Below are 13,436 nucleotides of genomic sequence, written 5' to 3'. Positions count from 1 at the left end.
ACAGATAATGTACTCACTCCTTGTCATCTAAGATGTTCATGTCCTTCTTTCTTCAGCCATAAAGAAATTATGTTTTTTGAGGGAAACATTTCAGGATTTTTCTCCATATAATGGAGTGCTATGGTGCCCCAATTTTGAACTTCCAAAATGCAGTTTAAATGCGGCTTCAAATGATCCCAGCCAAGAAGAAGGGTCTTATCTAACGAAACGATCGTTCATTTTCATAAAAATGATACAATTTATATACTTTTTTATGTCAAACGCCCATCTTGTCTTGCTCTCCCTGAACTCAAGACAGTTTGGGTATGTCAAAAAACTCCCATGTCATGTTCTCCCTCAACTTCAAAATGGTCTTATATCGCTGTTTTACCTTCTGGTTCACTTTGCATAGACTGTGTCCGTACTTCTGTAGCAATGTAGGATGATTTTGAAATGATTTTTGAAGTTGAGGGAGAAAATATGATTGAGTTTTTTGACACACCCTAACTGTCTTGAGCCAGAATACACAGAGTTCAGGGAGAGCAAGACAAGACGAACGTTTGAGGATCCTCGTTCCTCATTTGGGATCGTTTACAACCGCATTTAAACTGCATTTTGGAAGTTCAAAATCGGGGCACCATAGCACTCCATTATATGGAGAAAAATCCTGAAATGTTTCCCTCAAAAAACAATTTCTTTACGGCTGAAGAAAGACAGACATTAACATCTTGGATGACAAGGGGGTGAGCACATTATCTGTAAATTTTTGTTCTGGAAGTAAACTTCTCCTTTAAAATGTTAAGATAAATCTACTTAAAACTACAAATCATTTTAACTCATTACCATAAAATGAGTTAAAATGACTTGTACTTTTAAGTTGATTTACCTTAAAATTTTAAGGCGGCTGCTAAACTTAAGTTTTTAAGTTGAAACTGGTAAAAACGTTTTACAGTGTACTATGGGAGCAACAGGCAGACATCATATAGGACGTCCCGCAAGCGTTACGCACATGAGTAACAGATGTATCCGCATGTAACGCAGCACTGTATTGTACTGTATTCTCTCAAGCAGCCGTTTGATCCATATCTAAGAGCTCCAGGTTGTTCCTAATGTTTTTTTAAAATGACTTGCGGGATGGGAGACCTCTTTGACTCTCCATCTTTCATTTAAAACCTAAAGTAAAGAAGAAACTCTGAGGTTCAGTGAAAATAGGATGTGTTGTAATATGAAAGAACATACAAAATAAGAAAAGGTAGTAGTGGTGATTTGTACAGTATAACCTTAAACGCTAGTTCAGACCTCTACCCTGCGTAATCGTTTGTGTCGGGTTTGCTAGAGGGACATCAGAATAAATTTCTTGGATAAAACAAAAAAGAGGACGTATAGAAAAATAATTCTGCAAAGCAAGCATGCTACAAATCTATCGCTAGCTCTAAAAAACAATGTGAAAATAAAATAAAAGGCGGTTGCTTTTGTACATTTAAACACATAAAACATCAAAAATGTTCCTTGAAAATTAATATGTGGCAGACAATAACAATGGCAATACTGCATGTAATTAAACGGGACTTAACGCAGCACTGTGGGTTGATTGTGTGAAGGTGAAATCTCATACTGAATTTTCTCGAAAGACACTGATCTTACAGAGGTCAAGGAGACTGCGCTAGAGGTAAAGAATCTTTCCTTCTTGCGTTGATCAAAGAAAACATTTCAATAGTAAAAACAATCGAAAAGTACAAAATAAAAGGCATGTGTGAGCACTTTAGGCGCTCTATACATCTACAGACGTGTTTTGTTCTGCAAACTCAAAGACACTGAAGAAAGAAACCCTTGTATTTGAGATGTGATGGTGGTGGTGGTGTGGTGCTGTCTGTCTGCGACTGTCGTGCGCTCGCCGATTTCGGATCATGCTTTGCTCTCGTTGCCGTTCGTTTGGGGGGCTTCATTGGGGACTGTCTTCACCTCCGCCGGGGTTTTGTTTGCCTCCGTCTCCAGCGCTTTACTTTTGTCATCTACAATGATTTTACCACTGGTGGAAAGAGAAAAGAGAAGTTTGTCAGAAGTGTCTTTCAGTCCTCTGTTCGAGAGCTTCCCCTCTTTATACTATTTCCAAGGATCGGCTCACCCAAAAATGACTGTTCTGTCGTGATTTATTCACCCTCGTGTTCTTTCAAACCTATGAGTTTCTTTCTTTTTTCAGTGGAACACAAAAGATTTTTTGACGAAACTGAAGGATATGCTAGGCATTCTTTTCAATATAATGAAAGCGAATGAAGACTGGTGCTCAATGCTCCACAAATGACTTAGAAACACTATAAAATGATCACAAAACGTGGTTCACGAGTCAAAGTCTTCATACGGTAGCACTGTGTGACATCAGCCTTAGGTTTCTTTTGGTACGTTTATGAAGGAAGCAACCAGTGTTAATTTTGACAGCAAATTTGATTTAGTCTTAGTCATAGTTTTTTGATTAAATGGTATTTAGTTTTAATCATCTGAATAGTTGACTAAATATTATTTTGATTTTCATCAGATGAATCCATAGTAAATTTAGTCGGCTAAAATCGTATGGGTTTAGTTAGAGTGTAATGCATTTATTAAGCATTTCTCTAAAATGACCAAAATCATTGTACAGGTTTGATATGAAGGTTTTATCATGATAGACACAGATTTAACTGCTGTGACATGCAACGTGCCTTTATATTAAAATGAAATGAAACCACTTCTCATAAAGGAATAAGAACATAGTCTTCTTTTCAATGAAATACCACTGGTTATATAGGCTAATCATACATTCTTGTTATGCAACTTGTTAACCGCATTCTTCATTCTTTCAAGCAGACATATTTATTTAGATTAATCTTTTTAGGGCAACTTAATTAATTCAGTCAAGAGCAGTGAGTTTTCTGTCTTACTTTTTCGCTTGATTAACATCAATGCCACAGACTAAATTAGACTGCTGTCTCTTTAAAACCGAACGCACGGATACAATGTACTGATACACACTTGATATTCTCCCAACTGTTTGCGCTCATAAGAGGTAACCGAGCGTGTTTACGTAAAGTCCCTTTAAGACAACATGGCTCGACAATAAGGAGTGCCCGATGGCCCGGGGCCAGCATGATACATGCTCGGGACAGTTGACAAATCTGTTGTGTCGTCACAAAAGTTTATCATACAAGCAATTTCACTCAGCGGCCAAACCGAATGCAAATGCAGCTACTATCTCTTTAAATTGGGGAAACATCAAATTCTCCAAAACGGTTCACTAAGCTAACGATTAAATTTCATATTTGAAAACACCAATTAAATTTGACAACAACAGTCTCATAAAGCTTGTTTCTTATGTTTAAATACTGTTAAAAAAGCTTGTTTTTGGGAGCTTCTAACAGCAGCTGCAGTGACGCGATGACTTTACTAATCAACAACTGGCTCTTTCATTTAGAAGGCGGGGCTTGTTTGCCATATTAGGCATTGCACTTTCTCCCATTCTTAACTAATAGGAGTGCACAGTCTTTCTATATATAAAGTCTTTGGTTTACGTGAATACTCGTCAAAAAAGAACAATTCAACATAATTTTGTGTGTATTTCTACATTCATGAGATGCAAAAGATCCACACATTCATTGTGTGCTGTGTGAGAGGCGCTGCTTCAGAAACCCGGTCCAAATTAAGTTCTCTTTTGCGTTGTCAAATTTATCCATATTATCTGCTCTTCTCTTATTTTTATGAGACGTGCAGCAAGTGTATGCTAGCTTATGTCCCGCCGGATAGATCAGTAGGCTGTGATACAGTTCAAATGTACACATCTAACCTCCTAACCACGCAGCAGATTCGTTCTGAATGAATCTCTTCCCAAATCGTCTCTCCCTAACATTTTCGCCTCGTTTTTATTCAATGTATTATTGAAACATAATGTTGAAAATGTCAATAGATTTCCATCATAGATTTGGTCATTCAAAACGAGCTTCTGTTTTGTTATCATCTCGTTTTCAACTGCAAAAAATGTTGTTGATGAAAAATATGCCGAAGATTATTCGTCAACGAAATTAACACTGGAAGCAACAAAGTCTTAATTTGCAAGAGTATGATTTGAGTCATATTTTATCGCAGACAAAGAATTTATTTGATTAAAAATATAGTTAAACTGTAATGTGAACAGATTTATTACAATTTAAAATATGTGTTTTCTATTTTAATATATTTGAAAATGCAATTTATTTATGTGATGGCAAAGCTGAATATTCAGCAGCCATTACTCCAGTCTTTACTGTCCATGATCCTATAATTTTTTTTATATAATATGTTGAATTGATGCTAAAGGAACATTTCTAATTATTATCATTGTTGAAATATTTTTGTGAAAACCATAACATTTTTTCAAGATTCTTTAATAAGTAGAAAGTTCAAAAGAACAACATGTATTTGAAAATATTTTGTAACATTACTAACGGCTTTAATGCCATTCGACCATCTTGAATGGTCCTCGAATCTGATTAACTGAGAAGAGTGCGATATTCTAGTGATATCAGAACTCCAACCGTTTCACCATATCAGCTTGCAGTATTTCTTACAGCGAGTCCACTATTTTAAAAAGAATACTGTTTTTGTGTCACGGAATGTAGTTTTTTAGGCGAGAATGTACTTGTTTAGACTTCAAACATGCAGTTTGTTAATAAAGATATTATCTTTATATTTGAAAATTTCCAAATTTTTGATGTTTTCAGTGTTACTTTTATCATGCTTTTTTCCATTATAACCATATAGAAAGAGTAGTCAGTACATTTATTTCCACAAAAGAAATAGAGTAAGATAGGTTTGAAATAACATGAGGAAGCATTTTCATTTTCAGGTGAACTGTCCCTTTAAGTTTTGAGCAACAGACTACAGTGTAGCCAATCAATTTCACAGCTAACAGGATCTGTTTGGTTATCTTATGCTAACATCAAAGATTATTCATGAGCATGAGCATGTATGAGGACAGAGGAACAGTGCATGCAGGTATGATTTATATAATTCATAATATTCAAGATAAAGCTTGCTGTGAACAGTAAATCCATGGCATTGGTGCAGCGTAGACTCAGCTGCAGACACAATCCTCATAAAACTACATAAATGTTAACTTCTCCCTCTGCGCTTATTGCCTGTGTAATAGTTTGTTGATACACAGAGCTCTTGTCTCTTGGGGTCAGGCTGCAGCAAAAAGCATAATAATAAATAATAAATCATAAATAAATGAAAATCATCCGCCGCAAACTGCCTATTACTGAATATTTTACAGGCACATAGATGTTTGTTCTCAAGGGAGCTGACAGAGCACATAGTGGGCCTCGAAAAAAGGAAGTTTACTTAAATTATTTCGCAGTAGGCTGATTCTTTGCGACTGCTGATAATTCCTGTAATGGAATTGACTGTACTGGTGTGCCAAATCATTCATAAATGCATAATGAACCACGAAAATTAAAGATGAGCTTTGCTGGCAGGGAATCGAGAGGGACGGTCCCTGTCGCATTTCTAACACGTTCCCTTCCGTCCTATTTTTAGCACACTTGCCCGGCTGCCAGGCTGATATCAGCTGTGAATGACTGTTCATTATATTCATCAAACATGCCCAGACAGCAACGCCTTCTACGCCATTACGCAGGACCACCGGCGGCGGTGTCGAGCGCTCTTGCATACGGCAGGGCCACAGAGAGGCTTTGTAGAGAAAAGAATGGGCGTAGGGGAGTGAGGGCGTCTCGTGTTACGATCTACACGATCTCAGCGGTACGACACAAGAACAAGCTGCTTTGTCGGTGTCCGAGGTCTGAGCTGTCTGTCCCTCATCGCTCATCACAATAAAGCTATCTGATCACATTCTGGGCTCGTATGAAGAGCGGCCAAGTGTGCTGAGTCCTGCCAAACAACTGCGGCAGACACAAAGCATCATTATTCCTTCACCGCAAGAAAAGCTTCTGTCATTTGTCAGTCGCATCCTTGGCGAGATGTCTTTAAAAGTGCAAACTCTCATTCTTGAAGAAGGAAAAACTCTGACTTTAGGCGTCTTGAGAGTCTAAAGATGGCAGAGTTCCATTGATATTCTGCAGGCTTTGTGAAGACCAGGAAAGTCACTCAGGTAGCCGAAAATCTACAGACAGAGCCAATAAGCTCAGGTGGCAACCAATGAGAGGCAACTTCCCTGGAGTGTTCCTGTTCAAATTAGACAACTGAGCTGAACTGAGAGAGAGAGAGAACAAGCCTGACATGCGTTGACTGGGCCGTACATAGAAAGCGCAAACTACAGAGCACAAATGGAAGTGGGGAAAACAAAGTCTCTGGTAAATATTTAACAAACGCCATGCTCCCGCTAATTCCCTGCTGGAAGTCTTGGCTGACTGTTTAACAGACGATTTTCTCTGTACTTCGCAACAGAGCGAGAGAGCGTGCGCTACTGAGGAGGCTGATTCACGCGAGTCTGGAGACGCCACTACTTTTGGCTCCATTAGGCAGCTTCACAAAGCTAGCAGGACTGAATCTGTCAGATGTGAAATGTTCGTTTAATTTTATAATATGCGCCCTTGAATGAATGAAACCATGCTATTCAGAGGCACTGCTCTGGTGCTCTCAGCATGGCTCCAGCAAGTAAGGAGCAGGGTTATTTAATTTATGTATATTTTGTACATTCTAGCTGAAATTTTCACTAGTTTCACAACAACATAGTTTAGTACAATAATAATGTGCCATAAAACAATTGTAACTATTGCCATTCCGGCGTTTCTGGCACATTTAGGATTCAGAGCCGTGGACCAAATCCATTCAAATCTTTTGTCAGATGGAGAACAAATCCTGGCTGGTTTTGCTAAAGTTTGCAAAAGTTTATGGCAGAGAATTTTTGGAATACATTCAAAAGATTTGTTTGAGGCCATTTGGATCAACTAAGCAAGACTCTAATTTAATTTGTGTTGTCTTTACAATGTTTCACTTCATTTTCAATAATAATGTTTGGTAAAGTTCAGTAAAGTTTGGGGGCTGTTTTTGAAAGTCTCCTATGTTCACCAAGGCTGCATTTATTTGATAAAAATATAATAAAAACAATACTGTTGTGAAATATTATTACAATTCAATATAACTGTTTTCTATTTATTTCTATTTATTCCTGTGATAGCAAAGCTGAAATTCAGTGTCACGTGATTCTTCAGAAATCATACTAAAGCGAAGCGAATATTCGCATTACGTTACTCGTGGGATGTTTTACACATCAAACCAGATGTGACAATAAGCTCTTCGCTAATTGGCCTGCGCAACAATGCATCATGTGAATTTCCCGCTCAAGAAAACACAGGTTGTTGGCGTCAATAGCCTTGTGGTTAGAGCGTCGACACATAGGCAACCCGAGTTCAATTCCCGCCTCAGGTTCCTTTGCCGATCCCACATTCCCGTCTTTCCTCCCAGCTATTTCCTGTCATCTCTCTGTTGTCCTATTGCAATTAAAAAGGCATAAAAAGCCCAAAAAAAGTAAAAAAAAAAAAAAAAAAAAAAAAGACACACAGGTTGTGGCTGGAAGGGATACAGCTATGGCTGGAAAGTAACAAAAAAAATACATTGGCTACCTATTAGATTGTGTTCTATTAACATCTAAACTAGGGCTCCAATGATTATTCAATTCTATTTGAGTATTTAATTCTAAAAAATCCTCAATTGCATTTCGCCCATGTCGAGTAATTGGCAAAATACTGGAAGTGGCGAATTCCACATATCAAACCCATTAAAAAATCATAATGCTATTAAGAACTCACAAACGCTACGATTCAATTAAATAAATGAAGAGTTTGGTTCCAAAACGCTATAAATCCATTTTGATTAATTTGAGTAAAAATGCGTTTTCTTTACCAAGAAAGTGGCAAACCACTATTTTCTGTTTCAAACTTTCACATAGCATCTTTAGGCTTTAGGTTTATTTTTTCCCCAAAATGCAATAAATCCATCAGGGCTCTACACTTAAAGAAATTTAAAAAAAATTAGGAGCACCTTCTAATCAATAATCAAAAAATCTGATAAATTCCCATTACAAGGTGATATTTGACTCTTTAAAGTGAATTAAAGGGGGATTTTGTTTTTACCTTTGTAATGACATGTTATTGACGTTATTTTTCATGCAAATTTTTTAATAATATATGTTTTTAAAGCTTTTTAAGATTTCTAATTAAAACAACAGAATAAGAACAAGTGGAATAAGAATAGGTTAACAATCAAATAAAATAAGTATTAAAAAAAATTAATTTGTACTACAGAGATGGCACAGAAGAACACAAAAGTGGCTTGTAGATGTATTTTCATTTGTTCAATGAGGCTCAGATGTGTCATGAGTGCAATCAAATATATAAATTCATGTTGAGATTAATGTTTTAAATATAACATTTTGAATACAGAAATACTAAATGATTTAAATAACAGAAAAGATACTTTAAAAATGAAACTGAAACTGCCAGTAGGTGACAGCAAGTCACTGATTTAATTACTGAATCATATCATTCATTTGATTGGTTCGAACAGCTGATCAATTCAGGAATAAAGCAAGTCTTTACGAATGGACAACTGAATCACTGACTCACTAGATTCATTTAAAATGCACGTTCATTCATAAACTAAACACCGCTGTGTTTGAATGGAGATGAGCAGCGGCTCAGTTGTGACTTGTTTCAAACTATTTTTGATGTCGAAATAGAGCAAAATCAGGCAATAGTGTAATGATCAGAAAATTAAGCAACTTAATATTAACTTCTTGTTAATTTAACTGTTGTATTAAATCAATATCTCATTTACAAACTTCCTTAAAAATCATTAAACGCTGTCACTCAACTTAGGTCATCGCATTGTCACAAAGTTCCATTATAATCAATGAAGCTCTCTACACTGCACAATGAATCTCTTATTCACATTCTCTCTATACTTCGTTTATGAAGGGATTCGTCAGATATGTCTGTGATACATTACTTAACGTTGCAAAAACACATAGAAACCTTTGAAGCTCCTCTCAGCGGAAACACAAACATGCTGATCGGGTCAGTTGCACAGCTGCTCCTAAATATTTTTCTCACAGGCGCACGCAGTGTTTTGTGTGTTTGTTCACAAACAAAGTACAAAGTAGATGAGGAAAACTAGGATGCTGGGTGTATTCAAAGAGCCGCCTTTACTGTTTACAATGCGTGGAATGGTGCGCTGTGATTGGTTGAGCGGGTGTATCGCATTCTCCAGAGAAGTGAGACTAGCGTTGTTTTTTTGGGAAAAAACATGACAGAACAACATGGCGGATATCACATTTTACATAAAATTAAAAATGGACTTTTCAATACTGACCAGATACAATTTTTTTTTTTTAAATGGCGTTTATCGCATTTTGGAACCAAACTCTTTAAATATATGTGATCCAGGTTTAATATATGCGCTTTAATTATTTACATGTGTGTAGGTTAAGTACTTAGAGCGGCTCCATTAACAGTAAATGCTGCTATACAAACTGTACTTTACATGTGTGGAGCTTCTCAAACTCCATCTCTGCATGTTGTTGTGAGTTTGGGTTTATTATAACGTTCATCTGGGAATGCATCAGATTTGTTGTAACGTAAATCATTCTAAATAAATCAGTCAATCTAACTCTTCATGGCGAGTTTACACGTTTTCATGTCCACATATTTAAAAAAGCATTACAGTGGCTGTAGCATGACGAAATGGACAAATGTGACCCTGGACCACAAAACCAGTCTTAAGTCGCTGGGGTATATTTGTAGCAATAGCCAAAAATACATTGTGTGGGTCAGAATTATTGATTTTTATTTTATGCCAAAAATCATTAGGATATTAAGTAAAGATCATGTTCCATGAAGATATTATGTAAATTTCCTACTGTACATATATAAAAACTTAATTTTTGATTAGTAAAATGCATTGCTAAGAACTTCATTTGGACAAATTTAAAGGTGATTTTCTCAAAATTTAGATTTTTTTGCACCCTCAGATTCCAGATATTCAAATAGTTGTATCTCTGCCAAATATTGTCCTATCCTAACAAACCATACATCAATGGAAAGCTTATTTATTTATTCATCTTTCAGATGATGCATTAATCCTAATTTTGAAAAACTGACCCTTATGACCGGTCACAAATATTAAAGATTTAGTGTACCTTTGAATTAAATGTTGTTGAGTCAATACTAAACACAGATTAAATCGCGCAGGAAAGTATAAAAACTATTGTCAGGCCATTGTTGGCACCCTCTGCAGGCATTTGTTATAATACGTAATGTACTTTACCTCTATTGTTTAAGTACAGACAAGTTTTAAGCCTAGTCCCAGACTACACTGTAAGTCTGAGCTGTTTCAACTAAAAGAAACTTGCACTAACTGATCTTAAAATATATCAGTGCCTTGTTTTTGGCTCAAGATGCACACTAGTAATGTTTTTTTAAAGGCATGTTTATAAAAATTACTTAAATGTCTTAACTCAACTATGGCCTTAGTCTAAGCCCTGTCTGTGAAACCAGGCCTATTATTGAACAGTTTTGTTCAATAAAACCATGATTACTTGCTAAAGGCTATTGTTCACTTAGGTCTATTTTTATTACTAAAAAAGTATATATATATCTGATTACTTGTTTAATCGTCAGAATAATCGACAGATTACTCGATTAACAAAATTTTGTTTGTGACAGCCCTAGTCTTAACCTATCTCAAACCTAAACCTACCCCTTACGATAATACAAATGCAGTAATTATTGTTGTTCAGCGTGTCAAAAATGCCTCAATATTGACGTGTGTATGTGCAATAAGCCCTGGTGGCCATAGCTGTATCCCTTCTAGCCATTACCGAAGACATGATTGAGGCGAATATTGATTGTTCACGTCAATCGCATCGCCCAATTTGCGTCTATTCGTGTCTTTGCATTGACTTGTATGGAATCTACTTGCACAGATAATTAAATTAACTTTTGTTGTGTACATACACACCTTAATATGCTTTTATGTGACCCTGGACCACAAAACCAGTCATAAGTAGCACATGTATATTTGTAGCAATAGCCAAAAATACACTGTATGATTTTTCTTTTATGCCAAAAATCATTAGGATAGCAAGTAAAGATCATGTTCCATCGAGATATTTTGTACATTTCCTACCATAAATGCAACAAAACTTTTTGATTAGTAATATGCATTGCTAAGGACTTAATTTGGACAACTTTAAAGGCGATTTTCTAAATATTTTTTTTGCACCATCAGATGCCAGATTTTCAAATAGTTGTATCTCGGCCAAATATTGTCCTATCCTAACAAACCATACATCAATGGCTTATTTATTCTTATCTATTCTTTTAAATGTAATCTTATGACTGGTTTTGTGGTACAGGGTCACATATGCTGCAAACATTTCTTATTATTTTTTATCAGCGTTGAAAACAGTTACATTTTGTTCAGGATTTTTTTAATAGCAGTGCATCTGCTCCTAAACATCACATGTGAACTAAAATAACTCTGTGATGGTTGTTTAGATGCATTTTCCTGTCTAGTGATTCTCATTGGGAGATTATTATTAAATCAGACCATCTGGCATAATGAAAAATGTAAAAATAAAAGTAATTTTCTCTATAATTAAACTTCATTTTGTACTTTTAGAGAATTGTTTTCTTCTACAAACATCGATTTTAATATATTTAAAAGTACAGAATGGATTTCTGGCCTCTCTATCACTGGTTGAGACATTAAATTTGCAAGTCAGATCCAAAGTTGTCTTTAATGAAAATATTTTTTACTGCTGTTTTTTCGTTACATCAGCTAGCCATTTGAAGATGGCCATTTCACCCACAGGGCCATAAATGACACCGCACCTCATCTGCTGTGTTAATGTAATTACAACGATCATACATTAGCCTTCTCTAAGACGCTCTTTTTTCAATAGCACCATTAAGGCTGCTAATTTATTTCTCACTGTCCTTTTCAGCTTTGAAAGCCATCATTTAAAACCATCAGCTGTGGAATTGTGCCATTTGCGACAACCAATCATTGTGAGGCCCTGCCAGCGATAATGGAGGAATCAATTAGCTCGCTCTGAAAAACAAAACCGAAAGGACAATTTTACACATTTATAATGCCTGTGTGCTTTGAAGCGCTGCGACTGAACTGGTTTTAACAGAGGTGCAAATAAACCCGCACAAGATTTCTCAGCGCACCAAGATATCTCTCATTTGAATACCAAAGGGAATACGCTAAGATTGAAGATGCATGAGGAACCTGATGAAATTCTGATTCTGAAGAAAACTGAGTGAGTTATACGAAGAGGAAGGGGGGTGACGAAGAAAACAGACAGTGAGAAAGTGGAGATGGTTAAGGACAGGGACACAAACACAACTAAACATCTAGAGGTGGCCATACTCGTCCTGGTTGGGTGCGGACGGTGCGCTGGAGGAGTCGCTGGAGGGCTTGCCCAGCGCTTCCTTGGCAGGGTCACTATCTGTGGTCTGGTGGGCTCCTCCCTGTACCTGAGAGTCCTTACTTTGGGGGGCACTGGCCGGCTCAGCCGGGCTCTGGCCGTCGGCTTTGGCCAGATCTGCAGGGGTTGAATCATCTAAGGGCTTTGAGGTCTGGTTGGAGGGCGTATCGCTCAGGTCCACCAGAGGGGCCACGGCTGCAGGAGCAGCTTGTGGGGAAGTAGGAGAGGTGACGCTAGGTTTGGGGGTGCTGGATTGGGGGGTGGCTTTAGGGGCCGCTTTAGGCTCGGCCGCAGGGGCGGTGCTTGAGGTAAGGGTGGTGCTATCGCTAGCAGGACTGTCAGTGCCGGGGTCTGAGTTAGTGGTTACAGAGGGGAGCAAGTCCACTACTGTTGCTGTGGTGTCAGCAGCGTGCCTGTGAGGACAGCGGGAAGAGAGAGAGGAGAGACGGGGAGAAGGAGATCCACACAAAGAAAAAAGAGGGAGGGAGGGAGGGAGGGAAGGCCAAGGCAAAACATACATACACATACATCAGTAAGTCCAACATGCATTTCAAAATAAAACATACCATGTTAGGTAATCACAAAAAGTGAGGGGGTGTGTGGTATCTACACTATTAAATTACAACATAGAGACTGTTAAACACAAGTCGATGTTAATAACCTGAAGAAAAGACTGGAGTTTTTGTTTTGGACTGTGTGTGTTTTTGGGACTCACTCAGGGTCGGTCAGAGGGGTGGTTTCATTGGGTTCGGTGGGTCCTCCTCCTTCATGGTTTGGTGTGTGTTCCTCCTCAGTCCTTACCTCCACAATGGGCTCCTTAGATTCATCCTTACTGTAAACGGCGACACACCAGAGTTACTGAGTTTAACAAACATCACAAGAGGTGTGAATATATCGCTTGCAAACATGTAGTGAACATTGTTGGCTAACACAGATAAATAAAGGATTTGTTCAAATTTGCAGCATTGAATAAAACAGGTTGAAGATTATAAATAAT

At 37.4% G+C, this 13,436-nt stretch overlaps 1 protein-coding gene across 7 annotated transcripts in view; it reads right to left on the bottom strand.

Annotated features, from left to right (window-relative positions):
* Nucleotides 1-716: 716 nt before the first annotated feature.
* ncam1a (neural cell adhesion molecule 1a) overlaps nt 717-13,436 on the bottom strand; it is a 297,217-nt gene continuing 284,497 nt past the window's right edge. For 3 of the 7 annotated variants that reach the window (XM_051092302.1, XM_051092301.1, XM_051092303.1), the window contains 3 exons: nt 13,155-13,271; nt 12,382-12,852; nt 718-2,008 (listed from right to left, as the gene is read on the bottom strand). In XM_051092302.1, the coding sequence (XP_050948259.1) occupies nt 1,885-2,008; nt 12,382-12,852; nt 13,155-13,271 (712 nt within the window). In that variant the 3' untranslated portion in view covers nt 718-1,884. Of the gene's footprint in view, nt 2,009-12,381; nt 12,853-13,154; nt 13,272-13,436 lie in introns of all 7 variants that reach the window. The other 4 variants (XM_051092305.1, XM_051092306.1, XM_051092300.1 and 1 more) reach the window with 3 other exon arrangements.

This window comes from Labeo rohita, chromosome 21 (assembly GCF_022985175.1).
Source record: "Labeo rohita strain BAU-BD-2019 chromosome 21, IGBB_LRoh.1.0, whole genome shotgun sequence".
NCBI classification, from domain to species: Eukaryota; Metazoa; Chordata; class Actinopteri; order Cypriniformes; family Cyprinidae; genus Labeo; species Labeo rohita.
Note: the sequence above shows the minus strand (reverse complement) of the source record. Positions and strands in the feature narration are given on the sequence as shown.